Source organism: Diadema antillarum, unplaced genomic scaffold, assembly GCF_040938485.1.
Source record: "Diadema antillarum isolate AM-2024a unplaced genomic scaffold, OU_Dant_1.0 scf00000074, whole genome shotgun sequence".
Classification (NCBI taxonomy): Eukaryota; Metazoa; Echinodermata; class Echinoidea; order Diadematoida; family Diadematidae; genus Diadema; species Diadema antillarum.
In genome coordinates, this window is record NW_027270963.1 from 2,854,047 (window position 1) to 2,878,899 (window position 24,853).

A 24,853-nucleotide genomic window follows, 5' to 3' on the forward strand; every position below is an offset into this window, starting at 1 on the left:
GTCTTCGATGACATTTGGTATTTCATAGCCTGAAAAGTATATGGAAATATTTCAGGTGTACACCGAATACGAAATATCTCACCAGGTAAGTTTTCAGAGGTTTTAGCCGATTTGGACATGTTGCGTAGTTGTGTTGACGTTCCAGCTCCCATGCAAAAACTACCTTGCCCTGCTGGCTGGCGCGACGGCCAGCGCAGCGAAGTGTTCGTGTGCCGCTGGTACTGGTGTCAGCTATACAAATTGTGCGTGGACCTGCAGCTACAATGTAGGAACCTAGGACGTAGGATACTGCCACTGGTTTACACCAACTCCACATTTAGCGAACGAATGGAAATGAAGATGCAACCGCACTGTTCTTGCTGATATTTCTGTATTTATGGAATGGCCTGATTACTAAATTACAAATGCAGAAAGTATTAACGCTAGATCTAGAATGAAGAAAAGTATCTGCCAGAGGCTTCGTGCCAGAGTAATGTACATGTACTGGTACGTCGTTAGACAGATGCCCGATGGCAGAATTCCAGCTGTCTAGCGTTAGGTTTAACTTAGTTTCTTTAACACGTTTAATAACTCTGCGAATCTAACCAACATACGGTCAATCATGGAGTTGGAATGTATCAAATCCCCAAGACCTTTCTTTAGGAAGTAATATTAAGATCTTCGAGAGAAAACTTGCAGTTTAAACAGACGAACGTTTGTGACAAGGGTCAAAGTCCAAAGACCGAACGAAAGAACATGAGGAGAAAAGACAATGGGAGCTGATTTAGGCCCTCATTTGGGGGAAATTACAGAATACCGGTTTTGCGTCATATAAATTAGCATATTGGTGCGTATAAGAGCCGCCGGAGGCGGGGCCGAAGGCCCCGCCTCCGGCGGCTCTCCCTTAGAGATGAATTTCAGCCCGAAGGGCTGAAATTCGTCTTTCCCGTCGTCTGGGGCCCCCAAAAAGCCCGGGAACGGAACGGCCGTCAAAAAGTAGCATGACCACACAATTTTTATGAAAATTGAGTGGTTTCGGAGGAAAACTGCTCTAAATCAAGATATCTCGAGTAAATCGTCGATAAAGAAAATTGAGCCGATTTTGACGGAACTATTTTAAACGTGATGACGTCATCACAGCTGACATCCTCCTTCCTTCATCTCTTTTCGACACAAGTCATTCACGATCAATCACACTACACACTAGTTTGGCAAGGCAGCGCGTATACGCGTATTGTCAAGAGACATGTGCGCACTCAACTGCTATACGTATTGTACACTGTGCTAGTAAACATGCGCGCGTTCTGCAGACTCAATACGCGCTACCACTGCACACGTACGCATCATAAGCTGTTGTGTGTAGGTACTGTTGTACGACTGCATAGAGTCAACATGGTGGGCTGTCAAGAGCACCCACACAGTGCGTAAGCTCTACTGTAAGCTAGCACCAGCAATTAGATAAGTGATTGTTTTCTAGTCTCACCTAAATTGCTATCGATTTCTAGGATACGGACTATCCTCAACTCCTAAAAACGTCAGGGGTGTATCCAGGATTTTTTCTGGGGGGGTCGTAATCACAATTTTTGGACCTTTTGCGAGGGAGCGAAGCGACCGAGCCCGAGGGAGCGGACCGACCGAGGGGGGGGGGGGGGTGTGGGAGGGGGGTGTCCCCCCTCCCACGGTAGGGAGTTTTTGAATTTTATATCTTAAAATGGGGCCATTTGGTGCATACAAAAGTGACTTTTTCGGCATACTTAGAAAAGAACCCATTTATGTTAAAACTGGTGATAAAACCTGAGTTGGTCCAGGGATGTAGCCAAGATTTTTTCTTGGGGGTCGTAATCACAATTTTTGAACCTTTACCTTTGCGAGGGAGCGGAGCGACCAAGCAGGGGAGGGTGTGGGAGGGGGGTGTCCCCCCTCCCACGGTGGGGAGTTTTGAATTTTATATCTTAAAATGGGGCCATTTGGTGCATACAAAAGTGACTTTTTCGGCATACTTAGAAAAACTCATTTATGTTAAAACTGGTGATAAAACCTGAGTTGGTCACTTACAAGTTTGTCAATCAGTAAGTTGAAAACTGCATTTAAAAAAAGTTGCTGACTAGCTACACCTTCCTATTAAATCCTAGAGTATATAGTAAAAAGTTTTGCGGACCTTTAATACAAGTATTCCAGAGTTGACAATACTCCCAGAGCTAGTCAATCCTGCCTAACTTTGCCTCCAAACGTAGTAAGGAAGTAGAATATGCACTTCAATCTCAATCCAAAAGGACAGGAGTTGAAAACATGAGTACAAAATGAATTATAACATTCTCCTTACAGGACAATATAGGTTAGGCCATAATTCAAACGGCCGCGGTTGTCATAGGGTAAGGCGCGAGTAATAGGGCCGGCTGTAAGTGTGTAGTCTAGGCAACTATAGTTCGATGAGTTGCTGATGGGAGACAGGAAAATAATAAACATGGCAGGGCGGCTTAAGCCTAAGAAATAAGTTATGGCAGATTAAAACTTAGTTACGAAATTTACGACGTTTTTGACAATTTGCTAGAACACCACCTGGTCACTTTTTTCCCCTGTTGTATACAGGGTAAAAAGCCCTCGAAAAACATAAATGTCTGTCACAAAAAGTGGACCTTTTGGAAATTTGGGGGGGTCGTACGACCCTCCCGACCCCCCCTTGCATACACCCATGAACGTGAGTATTCATCTTAAATTCGGGTAAATTTTAACGGCTAATCTAGACTAGCACCGTCAGGATCTAGAACTACATTATTCGGGGGACACCCCCAAAACCCCCGAGAACAACGTAAGATACCACACTTCTCATCGCACAGAGCAAAGAAAACACACGTAAACAAATGCAATCGTCGACAGCCGAATCACGGACCGTATCGCAGATCGGATTAATATTTCAGATGGTTGCTATCGGCAAGCGTAATTACGCTCTTTTCAGAGCGATTTGCGCTCTCCGTGATTGGCTGCCGGTATTCTGTAATTTACCCCTCATTTGAAAGCATTTTAAGAAAATATTGTACGTTAGTTATTGAAATGTAAGAAAAAATACGGGTTATTTTCATTGTAGTAAATTCACACAGTAGTCACTTGCGTGTGGCTGTATCAATCCAGCGACCTGTACCATGGCTATCTATAGAATGTACAACCATGTGTGTGGCTGTCTACACTGCCATCAACACAGTGCCTCACATTTCAGTTGGCCGTTTGAACTTGAAGCTTGCATTGATTGATAGCTGCCATGTAAAATATGCCTGTCACATTATTGCAGTATAGACTATGTGTACCATTGGTGTTACATAAATTACAAGTATCATTCTTTCTGTTTGCGCCCTGTTTTTATGGTGCAGAAAAATGTCCCGGGTCAACGGTCATAGTCCTGTGCACAATGGAACAGCAAATGGTGGGCCCACCCATGGGTCCAAGAGCCCAACCCATGGAGGGACCAAGACACAGAATGGAGGGTCACATCTGGTCAATGGTAAGCCACGTCTGCCGCCGATCAACACACCTGCCAGCGTGCTGTCCAGTCGAAACTCTCGAGACTACTCAAAGAGCAAGTTGATGAGACATCGGAGAGCCCATGAGACCCAGCAGCTACTGACGGAGAAAATCTATCAGAAGGCAGAAAAGATTAGGGAAGATGTGGAAGAGAAGAATAGGAAAAGACCACTCCTGTCAGAGGACCCAGACTATCCCATCACAGTAAGTTGGCTGCCACTGAAATTACAAAAAGATATATGTGATACTCTAAATGCCAATTACGATGAGCATACTCTACTTAGGTAATTAAGTTGTTGTGTGGTGACAACTCATTTTTCATAATTACCTAAATGAACATGGCTGTTTTAAAAACAGTTACGACTATTTTGACCAGTATAGTGCCAGACTCTGTATTATTATCATTGTCACTGTTGTATTAAAGAAGAGAAATGATTGTGCATGTGTGTGTTAAGAGCGTGTACAAATTGTATGTAATTATTATTATTTTCTTTTTTAGATTAAAAACTTCTGTCATACAGAGTCATGCAATTACATAAATACATATCAAATTATGCTTCATATAATATGTACTTATCTTCTAGGTTAAACATGTACAAAGGAATGTGTTAGCATACATTGTACCTTCTTGACAAAGAGATATTGAATATTGAGTGTAAAACTTGGATATCTTATATGGTACACGTACCTCTGTTAAAATACATATTTGACATTTTTGGAATGCCCCTCCAGATGATGAGTAAGGATCGGATGACAAGGGTGAGTTAGTGTGCTTGCTGTCAACACAATATGTAATCATTCCCAAAGCTATCGTGGCACAAATACTTGTATTGTGTTGACCTCCTGATATGTATAATATCCTATCTGTGTGTGTATGTCATCTGAATACTAATTTGTCACTTTCTCAATTCATTCACCACCCCACCACCCATTTGCTTCCAAAAACAATAACAAAGTAAACTTACATGTGAAATGTTGTTGTAGTTGTTTGTCTCACAGTCTCATATTGTGTACCGGTATTGAATGTCTCACAGTCTCATATTGTGTATTGAATGTCCCACAGTCTCATATTGTGTATTTAATGTCTCACAGGGTTGTAAACATCCACTTTCAATGAAATATGTCGATACTTTCTCTTTCTTGGTATGTGCATGATACATCACATTTCAACTCACGTTTTTTTTTTTAATGACTTGCAATTCTTTCTTTCTTTTTTCAAAGAGTGTAAATCTCCTTGAGCAATTATGTGTACATTTAAAAGTCCCAAACCATCCTCCTGCAATACTGTCACTTTCTCAGTGTTTCCTTTTTAATAGAAATACTGTCATACAATGTATATGCTTTCCAATGTGTGTGATAAATTGTGTGAATGCACCTTTTTTTCTCCAAACCACTGACTACTGTATTAACTTGTGTTTCATAGATTACTATTAACATCAGTGACATGATTGTAAGAGTTGGGGTTTTTTTTTAACACCAAATGCCACAGACTTGTAAAGACTTGTTCACTTCATAGGAAAACTCAAGTGAACAAGAATAAAGAAAGCACTAAATGGCAGCTGATTTCCTGTGGAGATTAAAACCCTAATGTGTTTAAAACTGCCCTTGATAATTTGCAATTTCTCTTTGATTTCATTTTGATTGATAAGGCTTCATACAGGACCTTTGTGAAATCTTAGTTCATTTAAACATCATGTTAAAGTAATGAATTAGTAATTAGATAACTACAGTAAATTACAAAAGAAACTTTTCCTCATAAAAGACCATGTGTTGTTCCATATACCAACATACACACTTGTAAGCTGCTTTTTGGGTTTGTGGCCTTCAGCAAATTTTTGTGGGTTTGTGTGTTGTGTACATGTGTGTAGTCTGTGAAAAAAAAAAGGTCCATGCAATATGGGTTTTGTAAAAGTTTGCATTATCTGGGGTATAGGATTTTTCAAATGATATCATTATTATTTAGAACTCATTTTTACTGTGTCCTTTCAGCAAATTTGTACTTTTTGTCAGATATTTCAAATTTTCTCTTTGTATTTTTTCTTTTTGCGGGAAGGGGATATGATACAGTAAAGGGAATAAAAGGGGGTTGGAATGTTTGGTGTAAGCCTGCCAAAAACTCACTTTTTCGTGCACATTTTGCTCTTGAAACCCACCAGCAAAACTACCAGTACATGAAGCAGTGCGTGGAAAGCGGACCCATCCCCGACATGGAGCAGGAGCGCTTCGACAAAATCTTGAAGCTGATCCCCAGCCACCTCCAGCAATCTGCCTCCATGCTGGAGACTATCCAAGAGCTCTTCGGCGAGGTCCAGGTGGACTTCCACGGCAGCATGAAGAAATCCATGAGTAAGTACGCCCTTTTGAGCTCTCGTAGTGCACCATTTTTTTTTTCGGCTGGAAGACAATTTTGATTTCAATATTCTGCTGCAGTTCCATGTTTTTTAACAACCTATATACCTCAGTTCGGGAAACCCACTCACAAGGGGGGCCCCTCCTTATAAGTAACCCGTCCCCCTTATAAGTAACCCCGTCCCCCTTATAAGTAACCCCCGGGGCACCCCTTATAAGGAGTCTCCACTCTTTTTTGCAATGCAACGCAAAAATGAAAGGACTGCGGCAATTCGCTTGATTATGTCCATAAAGCTTCACAAGTTTCCTAGTTACTCACGAAATTTGAGCAAAATCGGTTTGAGGCATCATATCTAAAATCATGGATTTAAATGCGATGTCAAACGACCCATGCGAATGCTGAAATGCGAGCGATTACTGGCGTGAGTGTCGCCAGGCGCGGCGGCGCGGCAATGCTTGAGTGCAGACGTGGCGACTGAGTACGGAGACTTTCGTACTCAGTACTCAGTACTCAGTACTCAGTACTCAGTCCAGGACGTCTTATTCGACGTCCTGGTACATGTGTATATCATTTGCATCAGGACAGAAGTGTTTTACATATAACTTTCATCCTGTTTCGGATATTCTGTTGAAAATAGTGCTGATATCATTTGGGGGAAAATGAGTATATGCAGAATATACAAGTTTACGTATTTGTACTGGTACTTTTTTGAAAAAGGCAAGAAAGGCAATGTTGAAGGAAGCAGTGTTCAGTGTCCAGTGAGAAAAATATTGGTTTTAATTTGTTAAATTTGTCCATATGTCATACCTGCCAACTGTTCCTGTTTTGTACTGATTATTTTCTGATGTGACCATCAGATAATAGAGTGAAGTATGGAAGATTGCCAAAAGTCACCATTTTTGCAAATTGTACTCCAACTTGTTCTTGCTTGTTGAGCTATAGGGTTAGCAGGTATGTTATGTGGACATGCTTATATTTGAGTGGATGTTGTTGTGTTTTAATGATTTGATGCATATGTTCATTAAGTGTTTAGTCCATGACAACTTCTACCTTTTGTCTCTCACAGCGCAACATGTCTTGGTCAAGCCAGATGTCAGAGGGTTGGACAATGATACCACTGGTGAACCTCCACAGGAACCAGTGTGAGTATTCAGTTACCCATTGATTCCATGTATTGTATTGGGAATATGTAAAGTGTGTAGGAGTGAAAGATTGTTTGAGGCATCAGGTTAACAATTCTGGTATATCATAAGATGGGTTGATGAATGACCAGGGAGGAGAGGTCAGAAAGGGAAAAACATTGGCTGAGATGCTACCGATATTTCTTTATTGCTCATTGCATACGTCAGAAATGTACCCTTGGTGTTGTTGGTTAAGTTCATATAGTTTTCTTTGTTAGAATATTTTGTGCATATGTACGTGCTGAAAGTTTGATTCATACGCTCGAGTCACCTTGTTTTGATGCTGTCACTGAATATGTATTAATGCTGGAAAGCTGTGAAGAAGCAGATTATTGCCATGTGGGATGGGTCTTTGAAATAGGAAATTTGTACCTAGCAGATACGATGTTTGTTGTGCAATATCTTGAATTGCTGATTGAAAGTTGGATTTTAAATTTTTCAAAATACACTTGTCATTCTTATTTTATGTGTATGTGCTGTAGTAGTATGGCTAATGCTTTTGAGGTGATATTGTGTCTTCAATCTGCGCTTAAATCTGTCAATACCATTATCCATACAATGTCAAATGCATTTCAAGATGGTGGTCCCTGTAGGATTTAATCAAAGCCCCTTCTCTTATCATTCCTATCCCCAGTGGCCTGGACTACTCCAGCCCATGGCACGAAGACTTCTTGAACACAGTGGAGGAGATGCGCATCAACTTGCACATCACGCACCCGAGCATGCAGATGGTGCTGGGCATGTGCCAGTCCAACCTGGGCAAACTCCTGCTGGTGGACCTCAGGGGTCAGAGGGCGCAGGGGCCCGTGGAGTGCGAGCACCTCAAGAACAACGTCATACTGGAGTGCGAGAAGATGGAGGAGAGGTGAGAAGAATGACCCATGGGGGGGGGGGGGGAGGTTCCCTCCCAAACAGAAAATTGTTTGGTACATATGTGAGCATTGAAGTAAAGGTGCAAAGTGTTAGTGTGAATTCAAGTCAAGCAGTCATGAAGAAGTTTTTTGTATTAAAAAACTAGATTAACGACAATTCACAGATAAGGAGTACCAAGTAATGATATTCGTAATCACATACCAGCTAACCAAAACTGCTATTTTATGGTGTCCATAGGAGGTTGTGGTAGGTGAAGAGATTAAAAATCAAGACACATGCAAGTTTTAGATCTCACAGCCAAGACCTTGAAAGTGCAGTTATATCATGTCAGACAGCCTCATTTGTTTGTAACGCTTTCACGTTGTTTCACATATCTGCTAGCAACAGTCACTTGATGCTGCTACAAGATGATATGTCTGTTTTCACCTTTTGGTGAAGTGTTTTATTTCAGTGAGTCAAGACGTGTAATGTTCTTCTTGCTTTTCCAATCACAGACTAATGCACAGTTGGTGGCCCGAGGTGCTCAACGTCTTTGTGGATCGCAAGAGGCTGTCAGATGTCCGGCAGGATAAACTAGAGAATTTCTATTGCAGCGTTTCCACCCTTATATCAAACCAGGTAGGGGAAGGAACCCACTGCTGGGATTATCTGAACAATGCAACAAACACTTTCTTGTGTCACCACAGTATATCATATCATTGAACTTTCCATCGTGGGTTTTTGTATACATTTTTATTCCTTGATCTCAGAAAATGTCTCTTCTCAATTTTGTGTTTGTTGACAAAAAGTTTAATGGTTTTAATTCAATAACTAAAATTATCATTGTATTTTTTTTCTTTAGATGTAGACAAGTAGGCTGTTGCACAAATTGAATATATGACTGAGTGCATGACTAAGAAGCCTATTCTCTGAAATAAGATACAAAATTGTTTTGTATTCCTATCAGAATATCTTTGTGGCAGACCTTTCAAACGTCAAACAAATTAAAAAAGAAAGGAAATCTTATGAATTTGTGAGAGATCTCTTGTGAATTTACATTTTTTTTTTCAAAAATGAAAATGCTTTTTAATATAGGAAAATGAAGGTATGATCAGTGTATTACAGCATGTTTTCTCCACCATGTTTACAAACTTGTGTGTCCTTCTCTTTGAAACCATCAGCTGAAGGACCTCATTGTCCGCTCCATCGAGGCCTGGGTGGAGCTGTTCGACCCGGAGGACACCCAGCAGCTGCCCATCTTCAAGATGGAGCTGACGTACGACAACGACAAGATGGAGTTCTACCCCTACTACTCAGACCTGGAGGAATGCCTGCTCTTCGTGGTGGTGCAGCTGACCCGCACCATGCAGAGCGTGCCCACTGTCCAGTCCTGGCTGTCCGGTACCAACGAGCTCAGCAGCATCGACGTCATGGTGGCCGAGCATGTGGTGTCGCTGGCGCGGCAGAAGCTCAAGGAGGCCTGCAAGCGCAACTTTGAGGGCCCCCAGGCACATCTGGACTCCTACCGTAAGTGAACAATATTTCAGAGGAGGGAAAATTTAGTTTGGAGGGGCATTGCTTGGCTACCATCAGCAATGCACTTGAAAACTTTTTCATCTCTCAAAAGTTGTTTAAAGGGAACATCAGTGGAAATATTTTTGTCAGTCTGTCTATATATGATGTCAGATAGCAAAACTAGTTAGATTTTTAAAAACAGTTGTCAGAATTTGTAGCTCGAACACTTTCACTATCGTACATCTCTACATAGTGATGTTATTAGTTAAAGCAACAACCTGTTTAGTCACTTTACAAGAATTGAAGTGTACAAAGTCTTTCATTTTCATTCCCACATTGTGTGATATCAAAGACTGTGCAAATCAGCTTTTCTAGATCGAATACTGTCATATGTTCAAAAAATATAATGTTCATATTAGATTTCAGTTCATACAATCATTGTTCTTTCATGAATATGGTACTGTACTAATAATCATACATTTTTTAGAACCACTTCATGTTGTGAGAAATTGAAAACACATTCTTATATTTCTTTTTACATTTCAGTTGAAAAGTATGAACATCTTTGCAATGGAGAAGCTTTGTCCAAAGTCAACAAATTCCTGGAGGATGAACACACATTTGAAGAGTACTGCAAGGTAAGGAATTGTCAACCATTCCATTGCCCAGCACAGAGTGTGCATTGAAAATGTGTTTCAAATTATTTTGCATGCAAACATTGTAAGATTAATATTTGTTATTCAGATGTACCAAGTATGTTTTCCTGGCAAAATTTAATTCATGTTTATGATATTTTGCATATTTCTCAAATAGATAGCTTGCTTAAAATTATCATATGTAATTTCTGGTATCTGCTGTAGGGGAGTAGTAGTGTACTTATACCGAGCCAGAATGAGACATTTGTATCTTCATGTCTGCAATGATTTTATATCTCAGTACATTCAAGAATTCCGCTCCCTGGCCAAGGAAATCATGGGCTTGGACAGCATCGTCCACTTCGACATGATCCGTCTCGACTGCGAGGACCTCAAGAGGGGCCTGGCAGAGAAATCTCGCAGCTACGCCAACATGCTCCTGGAGCGAGTCGCGTCCGACCACAGGACAGAGAACGAAAAGTGAGGAGTGCATCTTTACGATACCATTCTTGAGTCAATTGGCATTGTTACAGAGGGGTGTACAATTTTACATGTAAGCTGATGCTGCTCCTCTTTGATAAAAATCTTCGGGTCTGCAACAAATACTCCCATTTTTGTGGCATTTTACACTTCAGCTGTATGATTTCTGTAGTTTCACAGGACTTTATGGTTATAAGGGGAGTGGAGTTGTTTTCTGCATATTTGCTGTTTCTGTATATGTATATTTTTGAAAACGACCCACAATACTGAAGTAGGTATGTGATAGCATCAACACAGAAGTCGCATCTATTTTTTAAAAAAATCTTTGATTTGGTTTTTTATTTTCCAAATATTAAAAAAGAAAAAGCAGATGCAAGTCATATCGGGAAAAATGCACTACTTGACACAATCCAGGTAGTTGGTGTTCTCTGTTTCTCAACTGATATCTACATCTCTAAATAAGAAGCATAAACTTCTCATCCTCCACATCATAGTATTCAACATGAAACCAAATCAATGTCCATACTCTATCAAATAATTTCTTATAAAAGTGTTCTGTCCTCTATTTTTTTTTAACATCCAGTCTGTTGCTACTTTAGTTCAGCGATTTCAGGCAACATCAATGCTAAACTTTAATGAAATTGTGAAAGATAAGTTGGTTGATGACACTTCCACCTAATGCCGAAACATTGAAACCATACCTGATGTTAAGCTGTAGCATTAACCTCCCAGCCATCCCTTGAAGCACCATTGTCATCTTACTACATTTCTCTGTCTGTCTCTAGCATCTGCAAAGAGTTTGAGACGATACAGGAGCGGGCGCTGAAGCTGCCCGACAGCTCCGAGGAGATGATGGAGATGATCGCCTACATCGAGAACGCCCGCGTCGCTGGCATCAAGAGCCTGAAGGAGCGCATCGGGGAGAGCACGCGGAGGATGAGCTTCCTGCTCGACATCTACTTCTTCCAGCCAGAGCACATCGAGCTCAACAAGACGGTGCTTATGTGGCCCAGCAACATCCAGCCAGTCTTCGATGAGAACGACGAGGTAATTGGTTCAATCTCAATTCTATGGTGTCAGTGTTTTCACCAAAGAGCAAAACCAAGCATGCAACCAGATTCAAATTACCAACTGGAGCAGTTTCCCGATGTACTGCCTCAAGTGCTCACTGAAATACACACCTACACAGACTGATAGATAATAAATTATCCTTTTTTTCTTTCATTTAACGTTCACTTTTTCCTATCTTGTCCATGTTGGGGCTTCTATCAGAGTCAACCCCATCCTATGATGGTAGTTGTCTTTTATCTCTCCTATAAAGATAATATGTACAATGCGTTTCTTTGGCAGATGCTATTATGTGTATGAGATTTCCTGCTACATTGTGAAATTGACTCTTCCAATATAGATATGTGTATATTTTTTGATAGCATGTTTCCATATATTGCATTTCATCTTGTAATGCAATTGGAGAAAGATGCAGTTATAAGTCAAGTCAAAACAAACCAAACCAAACAAAACCAAACCAAACAAAACCAAACCAAACCAAACCAAACCAAACCAAACCACACCAAACCAAATCTAACCAAACCAAACCAAACCAAACCAAACCAAACCACACCAAACCAAACCAAACCAAACCAATCAAACCAAACCAAACCAAACCAAACCAAACCAAACCAAACCAAAGCAAAGCAAACCAAACCAAACCAAATCTAACGAACTCTCCATTGATTCCCCATCCTGCCCCTAGCTGGTGGAGTCCTCCAAGCGCAAGGGTGAGAGTGAGCTGCTGGAGAAACGGGAGAAGGTCATGCTGGAGCTGGAGAAGATCCGCAAGCGGGTGGCCGAGTTCACCGAGTACGGCGAGCTGGACATGATGGTGCAGTACGTCAACGACGTGCGCGCCGTGCAGAAGCGGCTGGCTGACGCACAGGAGAGCATCAATTTCATCAACAAGGTGAGCCGCAAATGCTTGGGCCACTGTTTCGGTCATAAGGTCAGATTTTGTTTGTAGTCTTCATTTGGCATGACCAAGCTGCCCTCTTTTTAGTTTTTTCTCTTTTTATTTAGGGGGAGGGGGGTCACTATTGTTGTTCTGTAGCTCACCTTTTATAGCCAAAGGCTCAAGTGAGCCATTGGTGTATGACATGAAGGTGTTTGAAAAAGAAAATGCTATAAAACACTACTAAAAAGATACATTGCTCAAACCTTAAAGGCACACAAATGGTTACAGTCATTTATGCAATGATTTGTATTTGTTTCCCTAAGTGAGAGATTTCTTGTATGCTTTTTCAAAGCAAGAAGTAGCTGAGCTTAAAATATAATCCTGCACAGTTTTATAGCAGAGGATGTAGCGACGCACACAACAAAAACAATTCTTCAAATTTATGACATTCTTCCGTCGAGATGTTTTCATTGCAACTGATTGACAAATTGCCCTTGCCCTATTTACATTGATGTACGGCAATTTGTTAATCAGTTGCAAAAAAAACAATTTTGTTACTTGAATCCTTGAATTCATAGCATCTTTGTAGGCAGAAGAGGCTGAAATTTTGATGTTATTATTTTTGACTGTCTCTGTACTGACATGACTGTGTGTAAATTCAGACAGAGAAATATTGACTTTATATCCCAGATCATAGTACACTTACACAACAAAGAACATACATACTTTACCATCTAGGCTACTGGACCATTGTGGTATCATCTGTCATCAAGCATTGTGATTGACAATTCAAAATGACTAACATGATCTTGCTTTGCTTCGTAAATGTTTGTTTGATAGGAGGAGAAGCTGTTCAAGTGGGATGGGACAGACTATCCAGAAATTGAGCAGATTACTGCGGCGATAGAACCCTACCAAAGACTCTTCAGCCTGGTCGTCAAGTGGCAGAGGGCAGAGAAGAAGTGAGTCTGCCTTTAAGACTAGTCATTGATATTATTGCATAGACAGTCGTGGCTTCATGATCGAATTTAATTCCTGTTGGTGTTTCATAAAAATTTGTAAGTGGGCTTGAAATGGAAGATTTTAAAACAATAACACATATGTAATCCAAGTATCCCCTAGAGGCATACTTGATTAATTTTCTCTGCTGATGAAACTGTTTGTTCTCAGAAAATAAAGTTGCACCCATAAGTCATCATTCAATATTGAGCACTCATGTTTTGCCCTGTGGTCCTCTATCATCACATCACATTTGTCATGCAAAGTGAAATATCTGTGTAGTTAAAGAGTTTAAGATGGTGTTTGTGTCATATGCATATACACTGTATTCATAAGCTTCTTTGGTAGAAGAGACCACAATGAAATAAAGCATTTTTACGTTAGAAATTATTTTTGAAGACAAAGTCAAGTTGTACTGCATAAGCATTGATGAAATTAATCTGTGATGTTGTTTTTTGAATTTCAGATGGATGGACGGCGCCTTCCTCGAGCTGAACTCGGAATCGATAGAGGGCGAGGCGGACGAGTACTGGAGGGACATCTACAAGATCACCAAGGGCTTCGTCTCCGCCAAGAAGAAAGAGGAGGCGGAGAAGGAGCGCAACGCCCCGCCCAAGAGGAAGAAGCGCATGGAGGATGCGGCGGAGGAGGAGGAGACCAAACCCGCAGAGGAGGAGACGGGATGGGCGGCCATCAAGGTGTGCAACACTGTGCAGGAGCAGATCAAGGAATTCAAGGTAAAGTGATTGACTGTTGACATTTATAGTGTCTAACCAATTTGTGTGTGTGTGTGTGTGTGTGTGTGTGTGTGTGTGTGGATGTTTGTTTGTTTGTCTGATTTGGCCTTCTATTGAATAGAAATAGAAATACACATATTTGATGAAGGATGGTAATCTGTAGCTAGTGTCACCTGCAAGATGCCATGCTGTGAAAAACAGAAAACAGAAAAAAAAGGTTAAAAGGAATCACTTGAGGTAACCATTTCATGAAACGGTTTACAGTTCATGTAAAAGAGGGTCAAAGTTCTGGTTAGATAATTGCTCTGTTGATTCTAAAAACAATATTCATGTCTTCTGCCATATCTGCTTTGTACCACCTTATACTGATTCTGAACTTCACAGCTGATGGTTTAGTTTGAGAAAGCATGTTCGCTGCATTTTTGCGGCGTACTGGCTGTTGATTAATGTATTGCAAAGTGTTTCTCAAACATGCTCTGGGCAGATAGGAGTCACATGCAGAGCAGATTCTAGTCCTTATTCTGTACTGTACCCTGAAAATATCTTTTGCATAGCAAGCCTTCGATTCATGTTTTTACATACATATGTTTGTCCCTTATTCAACAGGAGTACATCCCTACCATAGCCATCCTGTGCAACCCCGGCATCAGGCCCCGCCACTGGAGCAAGATGTCGGACATCGCCGGCTTCGACCTGACACCGGACTCGGGGAGCACTCTGCGCAAGGTGCTCAAGCTGAACCTTGGCACTTACATGGAAAAGTTTGAGTCCATCAGCGCTGCAGCTACAAAGGTCAGTTTCTTTGAGACATTCGTTATCAAAGAAAGCAATGTAATATCCTTCTCGGCTAAATTCTGTGCCGTCAGATGTTGTTGGTGGAATTATCATAGCATTGTTTAGAGCACATTCACTTGATGTAATGGAAAATTTCCTACAGTGTATCTGTGCTATATCATCTGCAAGCAGATATTCTCATCAGCATGCTTTACAAGGAAGCATATGGCCAACAATTTTTTAGACACTTCTCCTTCCTAACTGCTTATTTGATTATGATTTCTTGTTTTTCAGCTAGTATGGGTCATTTGAATACGTAGATGTTGTAAACAATATTGTGAATGCATTGTTTTATTGTAGCTGTTATACATTGACACATACTAAATCGAAAATTCCCCTTGTCTCTTGATTTATATGAAAATCTGTTACATTTATATTGTATTTAGATATCGTACATTAAAATTGTAGTGCAGTCATGTGTATGTAGCTTCTATGTAGACTGTATGTTTTTTGTTCTTTTAATACTTGTTTTGATTTTGAACTAGTAGCAATAAGAAAATTTAATTGTTTCATTCTTTAACTTGAACAGGAGTACTCCCTGGAGAAGGCTATGGCAAGGATGTTGGACGACTGGGAAACTGTCCAGTTCGGTCTGACCGCCTACCGCGACACTGGGGTCAAGATCTTGGCCTCGGTCGACGAGATCCAGACCATGCTCGATGACCAGATCGTGAAGACCCAGACGATGAGGGGATCCCCATTCATCAAGCCGTTTGAGAAAGAGATCAAGGTAAAGTAGGAGTGAGATGGTTTAGTGAGGACCCGTCATACTACAATAGCAGGTTTTCCTGAGTGACATACAACCCTAGAGAATTGTGTTGCTGGTTTACTCATTGCTACTTATACCAAGTTTGTTGTTTCTGCAGAATAATGATATGGCGTGAAAAAGAGACATACAGTCAAACATGCCTGAGCGGCCACCTGTCTATAGTGGCCACCTGCCGTGTACGGTCACTAAAAATTCCCCCGAGAGAGAAGCCATGTTAATGACCCTGTCTATAGCGGCCACCTGTCTATAATGACCCTGTCTATAGCGGCCACCTGTCTATAACAACCCTGTCTATAGCAGCCACCTGTCTATAATGACCACTTTTTTTCATCTCCCTTTGGTGGCCGCTATAGACAGATCTGACGATGTAAAGTATTTGCATTTTGAAAGTTCTGCGTTGCTTTGACATTGAAAATTAAGCACTTACTGGTTCAAATTCAGTGGTACTCAGACTAACCCTTTACCAAATTTGCATCGAATACTATTCAAACATAATGTCCTTGGCCATGGATAAATTCCAGGAATGGGAGGAGAGACTGCTGCACATTCAAGAGACGATTGACGAGTGGCTGAAGGTCCAGGCCCAGTGGCTGTACCTGGAACCCATCTTCAGCTCCGAGGACATCATGCAGCAGATGCCGGAGGAGGGGCGGCTCTTCCAGACGGTGGACCGCCACTGGAAGGACGTCATGAAGCACACCTCCAAGGACTCAAAGGTAACAGTCTAAAACCTCATACAAAGGTCAGATATTGGCACTAGTTGGCCATGCTGTAAAGAATCTGCTTAGGGTTTGATAGTTTCGTTTTGTTGTTGTTGTTTTTTTCAGAAGGTTTAGAGTCAAGAAAGTTTGATTGCAATGTACAATGTATGATAAAGTACTTTGCCAGTGTGGAGAGTCATGTTATGTATCAGACATGCATGAAAAGTAGAGTTCATTATTTAGCTGGTTCAATCATTGTGTGTAGAGCTTAAACAAAAGACAGAAAAGTTAAACCTCTTAAGGGGGATCATAGAGGTGATATGTACATAGCTGTTTTCCTCATACAACAATACTATCCAGCATTTCATGGAAAAATTATGTAGCTATGGCATACTTTTTTATACATATTTGATGAAGGATAAATTCCAGGTATGAAAGAGATTTGCCAAAATAGATTGAGGATATTCCAAGAAGCAGGAGTGCAGAAAATGAGAGTATATCAATATTTTTCTGGCCAGCATGTTCAGTTGTGAAAATCAATTGTGATTGTATTTTGCAATTTCCCCCTTGACTGCAGGTTTTAGCTGCCACCTCCCTGACCGGTATCCTGGAGAAGCTGCAGGATAGCAACAACCTCCTGGACCGCATCCTCAAGGGTCTCAATGCGTACCTGGAGAAGAAGAGGTTGTTCTTCCCTCGGTGAGTGACGCATTTCCAAACGCTCCAGTATCTTGTGTAGATGTGGTGGTGAGAATGCTTTGCAATGTACAGTGATACGGTCTAAATGCTGCATTTTAAGCCAGCATAATTCATTTATCAATTCCATGAGTGCAAACTTTCTTTATTGTATGTCGTCGGGTGCCCGTGCATTGGCCGCTAACGCAATACAAATTGTATTGAGTTAGCGGCCAATGCACGGGCACCCGACGATGTGGAACCTGAAGACAAAAGGGATGTTAGTGGATTCCATTCATTTCTGTGACTCCTCATTTCAAACCTTTTGGCATTGAAACAAGTAGAAAATAAAAACTATTCAGGGAGCCTTGCTTACAGTGTCCATGTTCTATCTATCAATCAGTGAAAAAGAAAAGGAGATAAGTTTTCACACCACTTGCTACCTGAACATAAGACTCGTCTCAGGTCTTCAGGCCTTCATCCCTTTTTGATTTTTGGGAATGGCATGGTTGTACTCTGTGAATCTTCAAGCCGCAATGACACCACGCCATCAAATTACTAATATATTGGCATTTTCACTTGATTTGATCGTAGGCAGTGCTTGAGAGGCAGAAAGGTGTAAATGATGTTCAGTGTCTATTGTATCAATGCCTTTCTTGGTTCTGAACTAATAACGATATGATGCTCTGCCTCTGTCAACCCCAACAGATTCTTCTTCCTGTCCAATGACGAGATGCTGGAGATTCTGTCGGAGACCAAGGACCCCTTGCGTGTCCAGCCCCACCTCAAGAAGTGCTTTGAGGGCATCTCCAAGCTTGACTTTGATGCAGCACTGGACATCCACGCCATGTTCAGCAGTGAAGGGGAGAAGGTAAGTTTTCTCGAAATCTTTGAAGGCTTCTATGGCGGTAGAATGTTGGGTGTTTAGAAGGCTTATCGGTGCACCATATATCTTTTCTTGGGTATGTACGGGCCTACCCACTGCCGACGTTTCGGCAAGCATGTTCTTCAATGTAAGTAAGTCTTCTCATCATTAGTTTTCTGTGACTTTTGTGTTTATACATATATTCATTTTCTCTGGATGGTTAAGATCATCTTTTGTCACCTTAGGGTTAGATTGTTGGTTTCTCCTGTAATTAGTATATTCTTCTTAGGTTTAACGAATGAAACACATACAATGTAACTAGGCAGTTTAAGGTGCTTTACAGCTTTGAGTACAGCTCATGAATTCCAGCTGGATGCTGATGCTGATGTATGAGAATGTGTATTTTGCTGATGATCTTCCAGGTTGCCCTTAGCGATGTGATCTCCACCTCCGAGGCCCGTGGGGCGGTGGAGAAGTGGCTGCTGCAGGTACAGGATGTCATGCTGAGGAGTGTCAGGGATGTGGTGGAGGCTGCCCATGGGGTAAGATAGTCACAAAACTTTTCACACTCACTCTTTCTCTCTCATTCTCTCTCTCTCTCTCTCTCTCTTTCTCTTTCTCCCTCTTTTTTTCTTGCTCTCTTTCTTTCTCTGTCTAGCTCTCTCAATACTTTTTAGTTTAGTCTTATTTCCTGTGATGTATCTGGATTAGTTCTACTTGTCTTTACAACCAGATTCTTTACTTGTATCTATCCTTCCATCCAATTGTCCCTTTTCATCCTTCTAGTAGTCATATATTCTGTATTATCGTTGTGTCAGTCATTCAAATTAGATTCACTCGGCAATTAGCAAAGATGATCAGACTTTTATGTTTTGTTTATAACTCGCAATGAGATGATTTTGCAAGTTGTGGCTTAATGCTGTTGTTCACTGGATCTCATTCTTTCATTTCCCATCCCTCCCTCCCATAATCAGGCATACGCAGTGGAGCCCAGGGCCAACTGGGTCCAGGAGTGGCCCGGCCAGGTTGTCATCTGTGTCTCCCAGATCTACTGGACGGAGGAGGTCCACGAGGCCATCCGCAGCGGCCCTGGGGGCCTGAGGGAGTACCACAGCAAGCTGGAGTCCCAGCTGCAAGACATCGTGGCCCTGGTGCGTGGCAAGCTGTCCAAGCAGACTCGTACCACCCTGGGAGCCCTGGTGACCATCGATGTACACGCTAGAGATGTCGTCATGGAGATGGCTGAGCAAGGTACTATTTGTTGCTAGGCAACAGACAAGTGAATAGCCATGCATCACTGGCGTACGCAAACTGCAGGCACAGTGAGGAATGATAGTTTGGAGAGAAATGGGTGCATCATGTATTCATAACTTTTTATTGACTTGAGATAAAAGTTTTTTTTTTCTATAGATTCTGAGCAGTGCAAAATAACAAGCAAACAAAACAAATGAAAATACAAATACTACAATGTCAAGACAGGTCACTTCCAGCTTGTCACTGATACTGTAAAAGTGGACATCTTTGGGACGTGGAAAGCTTTTTGCATTCTGCGTGACATGAACTAGCATGAAAATAAAAGTGAAAGATATTTTGCTTGTTGTACGTAACACTGTCATATATTTTGATCCCATGGAATTAAGAACAGGCAAAATTCATCTTACCCAGCCTAGCATGAAAAAATACTTGCGCGAAAAATTTCTACTTTTACTATAATCATGCATGAGAAGAATGAAAGGGACTGTCTGTAGACCATTCAAAACTTCGAGATGTGACCTCGGCAAATTGTTTTGTTCGTTCCTGTTAGGTGTCAGTGCTGAGAGTGACTTTAACTGGCTTGCCCAGCTGCGCTACTACTGGGAGGACAGCAACACTCTCGTCCGTATCACCAACGCCACTGTCAAATACGCCAACGAGTATCTTGGAAACTCGGGAAGGTAATGTACACCTGTTTTTGTAAACATCTGGAGGGCATCAAAACATAGCCCCCTTTTTTTAGCCTTCCCATGAAATCAAGGCTAATTCTTTTTTCACTTTTTTGCACTGTCATTGCGGCTAATTCATCCTTATTGTCTTCTTCTGGATGTTTGAAGGGTAAGGGTTTGTGAGGTCACTTTGATTAATACTGTGATTTAAAGATAAAACATTTATGATTCCTTTTTATCATTTTCATATTCGGTATCATTAAGTTGGAAATGGGGTTTGAAAGCATAACACCACACTAAGATCAAAAAAATTATTGACTTGTTAAACTTCGATTCCAACATAAAATTTGGCTTGTTTTCACTTCTTAATTTGGCTGCAATATGAGGGAAGATAATTGTTAATATTTTGTTATTATGTTTTGTAGGTTGGTGATCACACCTCTCACTGATCGATGCTACCGCACCTTGGTTGGGGCCTTCCACCTCAACCTCGGCGGTGCCCCTGAGGGCCCGGCAGGCACAGGAAAGACCGAGACCACCAAGGATCTGGCCAAGGCACTGGCCGTCCAGTGCGTGGTCTTCAACTGCTCCGACGGCCTCGACTACCTGGCCATGAGCAAGTTCTTCAAGGGGCTGGCCAGCTCCGGGGCCTGGGCGTGCTTTGACGAGTTCAACCGCATTGAGCTGGAGGTGCTGTCTGTGGTGGCCCAGCAGATCCTGTGTATCCAGCGGGCCGTGCAGGCCCACGTGGAGACCTTCCTCTTTGAGGGCACCGAGCTGGTGCTGCGCCCGTCCTGCTTCGTGGCCATCACCATGAACCCTGGCTATGCGGGTCGCTCAGAGCTGCCAGATAACTTGAAGGTAGAAATATGGCTGTGGATTGTATAGTGTTTATAGGACAAGCTCATTTATTGAGTGATTTTGATGTCTGGCTATACAATTGTAGGCCCACTGTGTAAGCACTGTGCTTGCTTGCTCTGTTTCATAAACTGAATTGACAAATGAAGTTATAGATGTGTATGTGTTTGCGTGTGTGTGTGTGTCTGTCTGTCTGTCTGTCGGAATAGAAAATAAAAAGGAAGGTGTATATGAACAAAGGAAGGCTAAAATCTCCTGTAGAACATGTAGAATCTACAGTTTAGTTGCATAAGGCAATAAAAATGTATTGAATGAAGTTATCATTTGATAAAAGTTATCTCTGGATAAAACCTGCATTCCCTGTATTATCTCATCCTATGTTTTTTGTGGTCAAATAATCTGCCGTATCGCAATGACATAACTATTACCGGTAATTAAGTAACATCACACATATATCCTCATACTTTCAGGTACTCTTCAGAACAGTGGCCATGATGGTTCCTGATTATGCCATGATTGGAGAGATCATGCTCTACTCCTATGGTTTCGTCGACGCCAGGAACCTGTCCGTCAAGATCGTGACCACGTACCGACTGTGCTCGGAGCAGCTGTCCTCCCAGTTCCACTACGACTACGGCATGCGGGCCGTGAAGGCTGTGCTCGCTGCTGCTGGCAACCTGAAGCTGAAGTTTCCCGAAGAGAATGAGGATATTCTGGTAAGTCTGGGAGAGATCTCTACCAAGTTTTCTTTTTCTTCATGGTAAAAGCATTAGCAAGAAATTAAGAGATAAAATCAGAGAGAAGATGCTGGGCCATTGTTCAGTGATGTGGGGAATGAGTTGAATGGAGTTGAAAAGAGGAAACTTTGGTGAGAAGGGAATTCAGATCTAGCTAATGAATGTCTCTGATTTACATTTCTTGCATCTCTCACTGCCTTTTTTTTCTTTAGATTGTGTTACAGGTCAAGTATAAGTGGGTCAAATATGATTGGTCCATTGATAGACCAAGGTGATACCATTTACCCTGTGCAGTCAATTTACAAGCATATCCTTGAATGGGGATTTTTAGAACATCTCATTACAGTGGACTCCCTTTATAACGAAGTCCTCAGGACCGGCAGTTTTCTTTCGTTATATCAAAATTTTGTTATAATCGAACAAGTAAACAATAGAAGTATAGAGAGTAGATAATGCTGCGGCCTAGATTTTTACCTCATTGTAATCAAGACTTTCGTCATAACCCTGTTTGTTATAACGGGAGTGCACTGTAACATCATGTGTCTTGGCCTCCTACACTGGTGATAATTGAAGACATGATTATGTTGCAATGTGCTACAGCGCTGTATTCTGTCCTGGATGATCTGGAATTTGCGGCAATGTATATCCTTAGCAGAGTAAATCATCCCTTTGTCTTGCTTCCCTCCGACTAACAGCTGCTCCGATCCATCATCGACGTCAACCTGCCGAAGTTTCTGTCCCACGACATCCCGCTCTTTGAGGGCATCATCTCCGACCTGTTTCCGGGCATCACCCTGCCCAAGGCGGACTACCAGGTCTTCATGGAGGCAGTGCTGGAGATCTGCGAGAAGAGGAACCTCCAGCCGGTGGACAGCTTCAAGGAGAAGCTGATCCAGACTTATGAGATGATGATCGTGCGACACGGGTGAGGTCATAGGTCATAGCGACATGTGTCCTGATGTAGGCGATACGTACAGAGTCCTGAATGTGCGATGGTACACTTTGAGAAATCATGCATGGGATTTTATCATGTACTGTTATGTTTATCGTGAGATAGTTTATAAAACTATTTTGATAGTAAGGAGCTTTGATCAGGTGTTGTCGCAAAACTTTCTTCCATTGTGTTCACTCTTTTTTTAAATCAGTACTTGCTGCAGTTTCACAAGCACAAGAAGCATAAAATTATAGTGAATGCATATTGAATGTGATGACAGAACTTCTGTTTGGCGTATCTGTGTGTGTCTAAATTTGTTTCCACAACATAACTTACAAACAGGAAATGCTGTTTTTGGGAAAGAAGTGAAGAGCAGATGACACGCCATGCTTGATATTGATTGAACTGTACAGCTGCTTTACATGTAAAAGCCTATAAAGCAGTTAATGGAATACCAGTGGGGCATACATGTAGTTCTATGAAAGGACAAATTTGAGGTAAAAGTCCATAAATTCTACAATCAGGGCTCAAGAAATTGTACCCAAAGAGCACAACTTTTGGCACAGCTGAACTGAATCTGACCCACCTAAATGAACTCTTTCCATACTCTCTCTCTGCCCCCCTCCCAATCTTTTGCCAGTTTCATGTTGGTTGGCGAGCCCTTTGCCGGTAAAACCCAGGTTCTCCACGTGCTGGCGGACGCACTGACCCTCCTCAATGAGAAGGGTCTGAACGAGGAAGAGAAGGTCATCCACCGGACGGTTAACCCCAAGGCTGTCACCATGGGTCAGCTGTTTGGCCAGTTTGACCCAGTGTCCCACGAGGTATGATCATTCAGTGTTTATCAGGCAATTTGCTTGCGTGATGACCCATGATGTCTATATGCCATCATAACTCTTGCATACTGTAAAACATGATATATTCGTGACATGATTTTTTTTTTTGCGAATTCAGTGCATGTAGTGTAGAAAAGAACTTTCATGTGCATTTTGATTTCGTGAATCTTGGCGATCGCGAAATTCGCAAAATTAAAATGCACGCAAACATTCCTTGTTTTACAGTATAAGCATAATAAAAGACTGATGATTTCATTTATTCTGTGTACATATTAAGCAGACTCGATTCATTCCTTTTCCTGCCCAGTGTAATGTTGCAACATATATTGATGCTAAAAACCTTTGCATTTTGGTCTGCAGTATTTCACTTGGGGGATGCCAGATTTCAGTTCAGAGAGTGAAAATGCGTAATTCAGTATCACCTTTATTTTGTAGTTATCATGATTTGAATGGAGCAAATATTCTAAATGTCATTTTCTTTTAATCCTTTCAGTGGACGGATGGAATTGTGGCCAACACCTTTCGCGAGTTTGCCTCCACGGACACGCCCGACCGCAAGTGGGTGCTGTTTGACGGTCCCATTGACACACTTTGGATTGAGAGTATGAACACCGTGTTGGACGACAACAAGAAGCTGTGTCTGATGAGCGGTGAGATCATCCAGATGTCACCTCCGATGAGTCTCATCTTTGAGACTATGGATCTCTCACAGGCCTCGGTAAGTGTCCTTTAATAGGAAGTAAGGACTCTAACCAATCAAAGTTAGGACTTAACCAATCCCTGTTTTGTTTTGGGTTTTTATTTTTTCAGAGTGTGTGCCTTTGTTTTTTTAAGGCTGCAGTTCAACTTTGAACTTTGTTGTTCGAGAAATATTGCCTTGTCGGTCTTTTTTCCCCCTCTTCACTTATAACTCCATCAACAGTATCATTCTTCATGAGAAACTTGTCATATTTTTCAGTTTCAAGTCCTTCAATTTTTTCATTCCTCACATGCTTCCTTTCCTTCTATGTTTATTAGGTATAGAGTAGCAAAGTGTGATGTCTTAGCCACTCATTGCCATAGAAACTGGTTTTAAACGACCTCACCAGGCCTGTGTGTTTGTGCATGCACCTGGGTTTCAACCTACACTATGACTAAACCTATGACATCATCACTTCGATACTCTATCAGGTTGTATTAGGTATCAAAACCAGGGTGTACTACAGTCAAGCCAGAAGTTACATCATATTATAGTCAGTAATAAGAACAGATAATAATTCAACATTATTTCTCTCCTCCACCCCCCCCCCCCCCCAAAAAAAAAAAAAAAATTAGCCTGCTACTGTGAGTCGTTGTGGCATGATTTACCTGGAGCCGTCTAGTCTCGGCTGGCGCCCAGTCTTCAAGTCCTGGTGCAATGAGCTGCCAGAGGAGCTACAGAAGGAGCTGCCGCTCATCAAGGCTCTCTTTGATTGGCTCGTTGAACCTTGCATCGACTACGTCCGCAGGAACTGCAAGGTTGGTTTGAAGACATTCCATGTATGCTTCTTA

The 24,853-nt window shown here is 41.7% G+C and overlaps 1 protein-coding gene across 1 annotated transcript in view; it reads left to right on the plus strand.

Annotated features, from left to right (window-relative positions):
- Nucleotides 1–24,853, plus strand: part of LOC139717313 (dynein axonemal heavy chain 12-like) — a 63,773-nt gene continuing 38,920 nt past the window's right edge. Inside the window, exons 1-28 of the mRNA XM_071628806.1 lie at nt 1–85; nt 3,345–3,699; nt 4,228–4,254; nt 5,652–5,841; nt 6,912–6,987; nt 7,661–7,891; nt 8,394–8,517; nt 9,060–9,405; nt 9,940–10,031; nt 10,330–10,508; nt 11,294–11,555; nt 12,262–12,468; nt 13,297–13,418; nt 13,922–14,192; nt 14,799–14,984; nt 15,556–15,756; nt 16,317–16,511; nt 17,074–17,195; nt 17,880–18,042; nt 18,459–18,578; nt 19,011–19,287; nt 19,841–19,970; nt 20,384–20,819; nt 21,287–21,532; nt 22,249–22,478; nt 23,128–23,311; nt 23,817–24,041; nt 24,638–24,820. Coding sequence (XP_071484907.1) covers nt 3,349–3,699; nt 4,228–4,254; nt 5,652–5,841; nt 6,912–6,987; nt 7,661–7,891; nt 8,394–8,517; nt 9,060–9,405; nt 9,940–10,031; nt 10,330–10,508; nt 11,294–11,555; nt 12,262–12,468; nt 13,297–13,418; nt 13,922–14,192; nt 14,799–14,984; nt 15,556–15,756; nt 16,317–16,511; nt 17,074–17,195; nt 17,880–18,042; nt 18,459–18,578; nt 19,011–19,287; nt 19,841–19,970; nt 20,384–20,819; nt 21,287–21,532; nt 22,249–22,478; nt 23,128–23,311; nt 23,817–24,041; nt 24,638–24,820 — 5,376 coding nt within the window. The 5' untranslated portion in view covers nt 1–85; nt 3,345–3,348. The remainder of the gene's footprint in view (nt 86–3,344; nt 3,700–4,227; nt 4,255–5,651; nt 5,842–6,911; nt 6,988–7,660; nt 7,892–8,393; nt 8,518–9,059; nt 9,406–9,939; nt 10,032–10,329; nt 10,509–11,293; nt 11,556–12,261; nt 12,469–13,296; nt 13,419–13,921; nt 14,193–14,798; nt 14,985–15,555; nt 15,757–16,316; nt 16,512–17,073; nt 17,196–17,879; nt 18,043–18,458; nt 18,579–19,010; nt 19,288–19,840; nt 19,971–20,383; nt 20,820–21,286; nt 21,533–22,248; nt 22,479–23,127; nt 23,312–23,816; nt 24,042–24,637; nt 24,821–24,853) is intronic.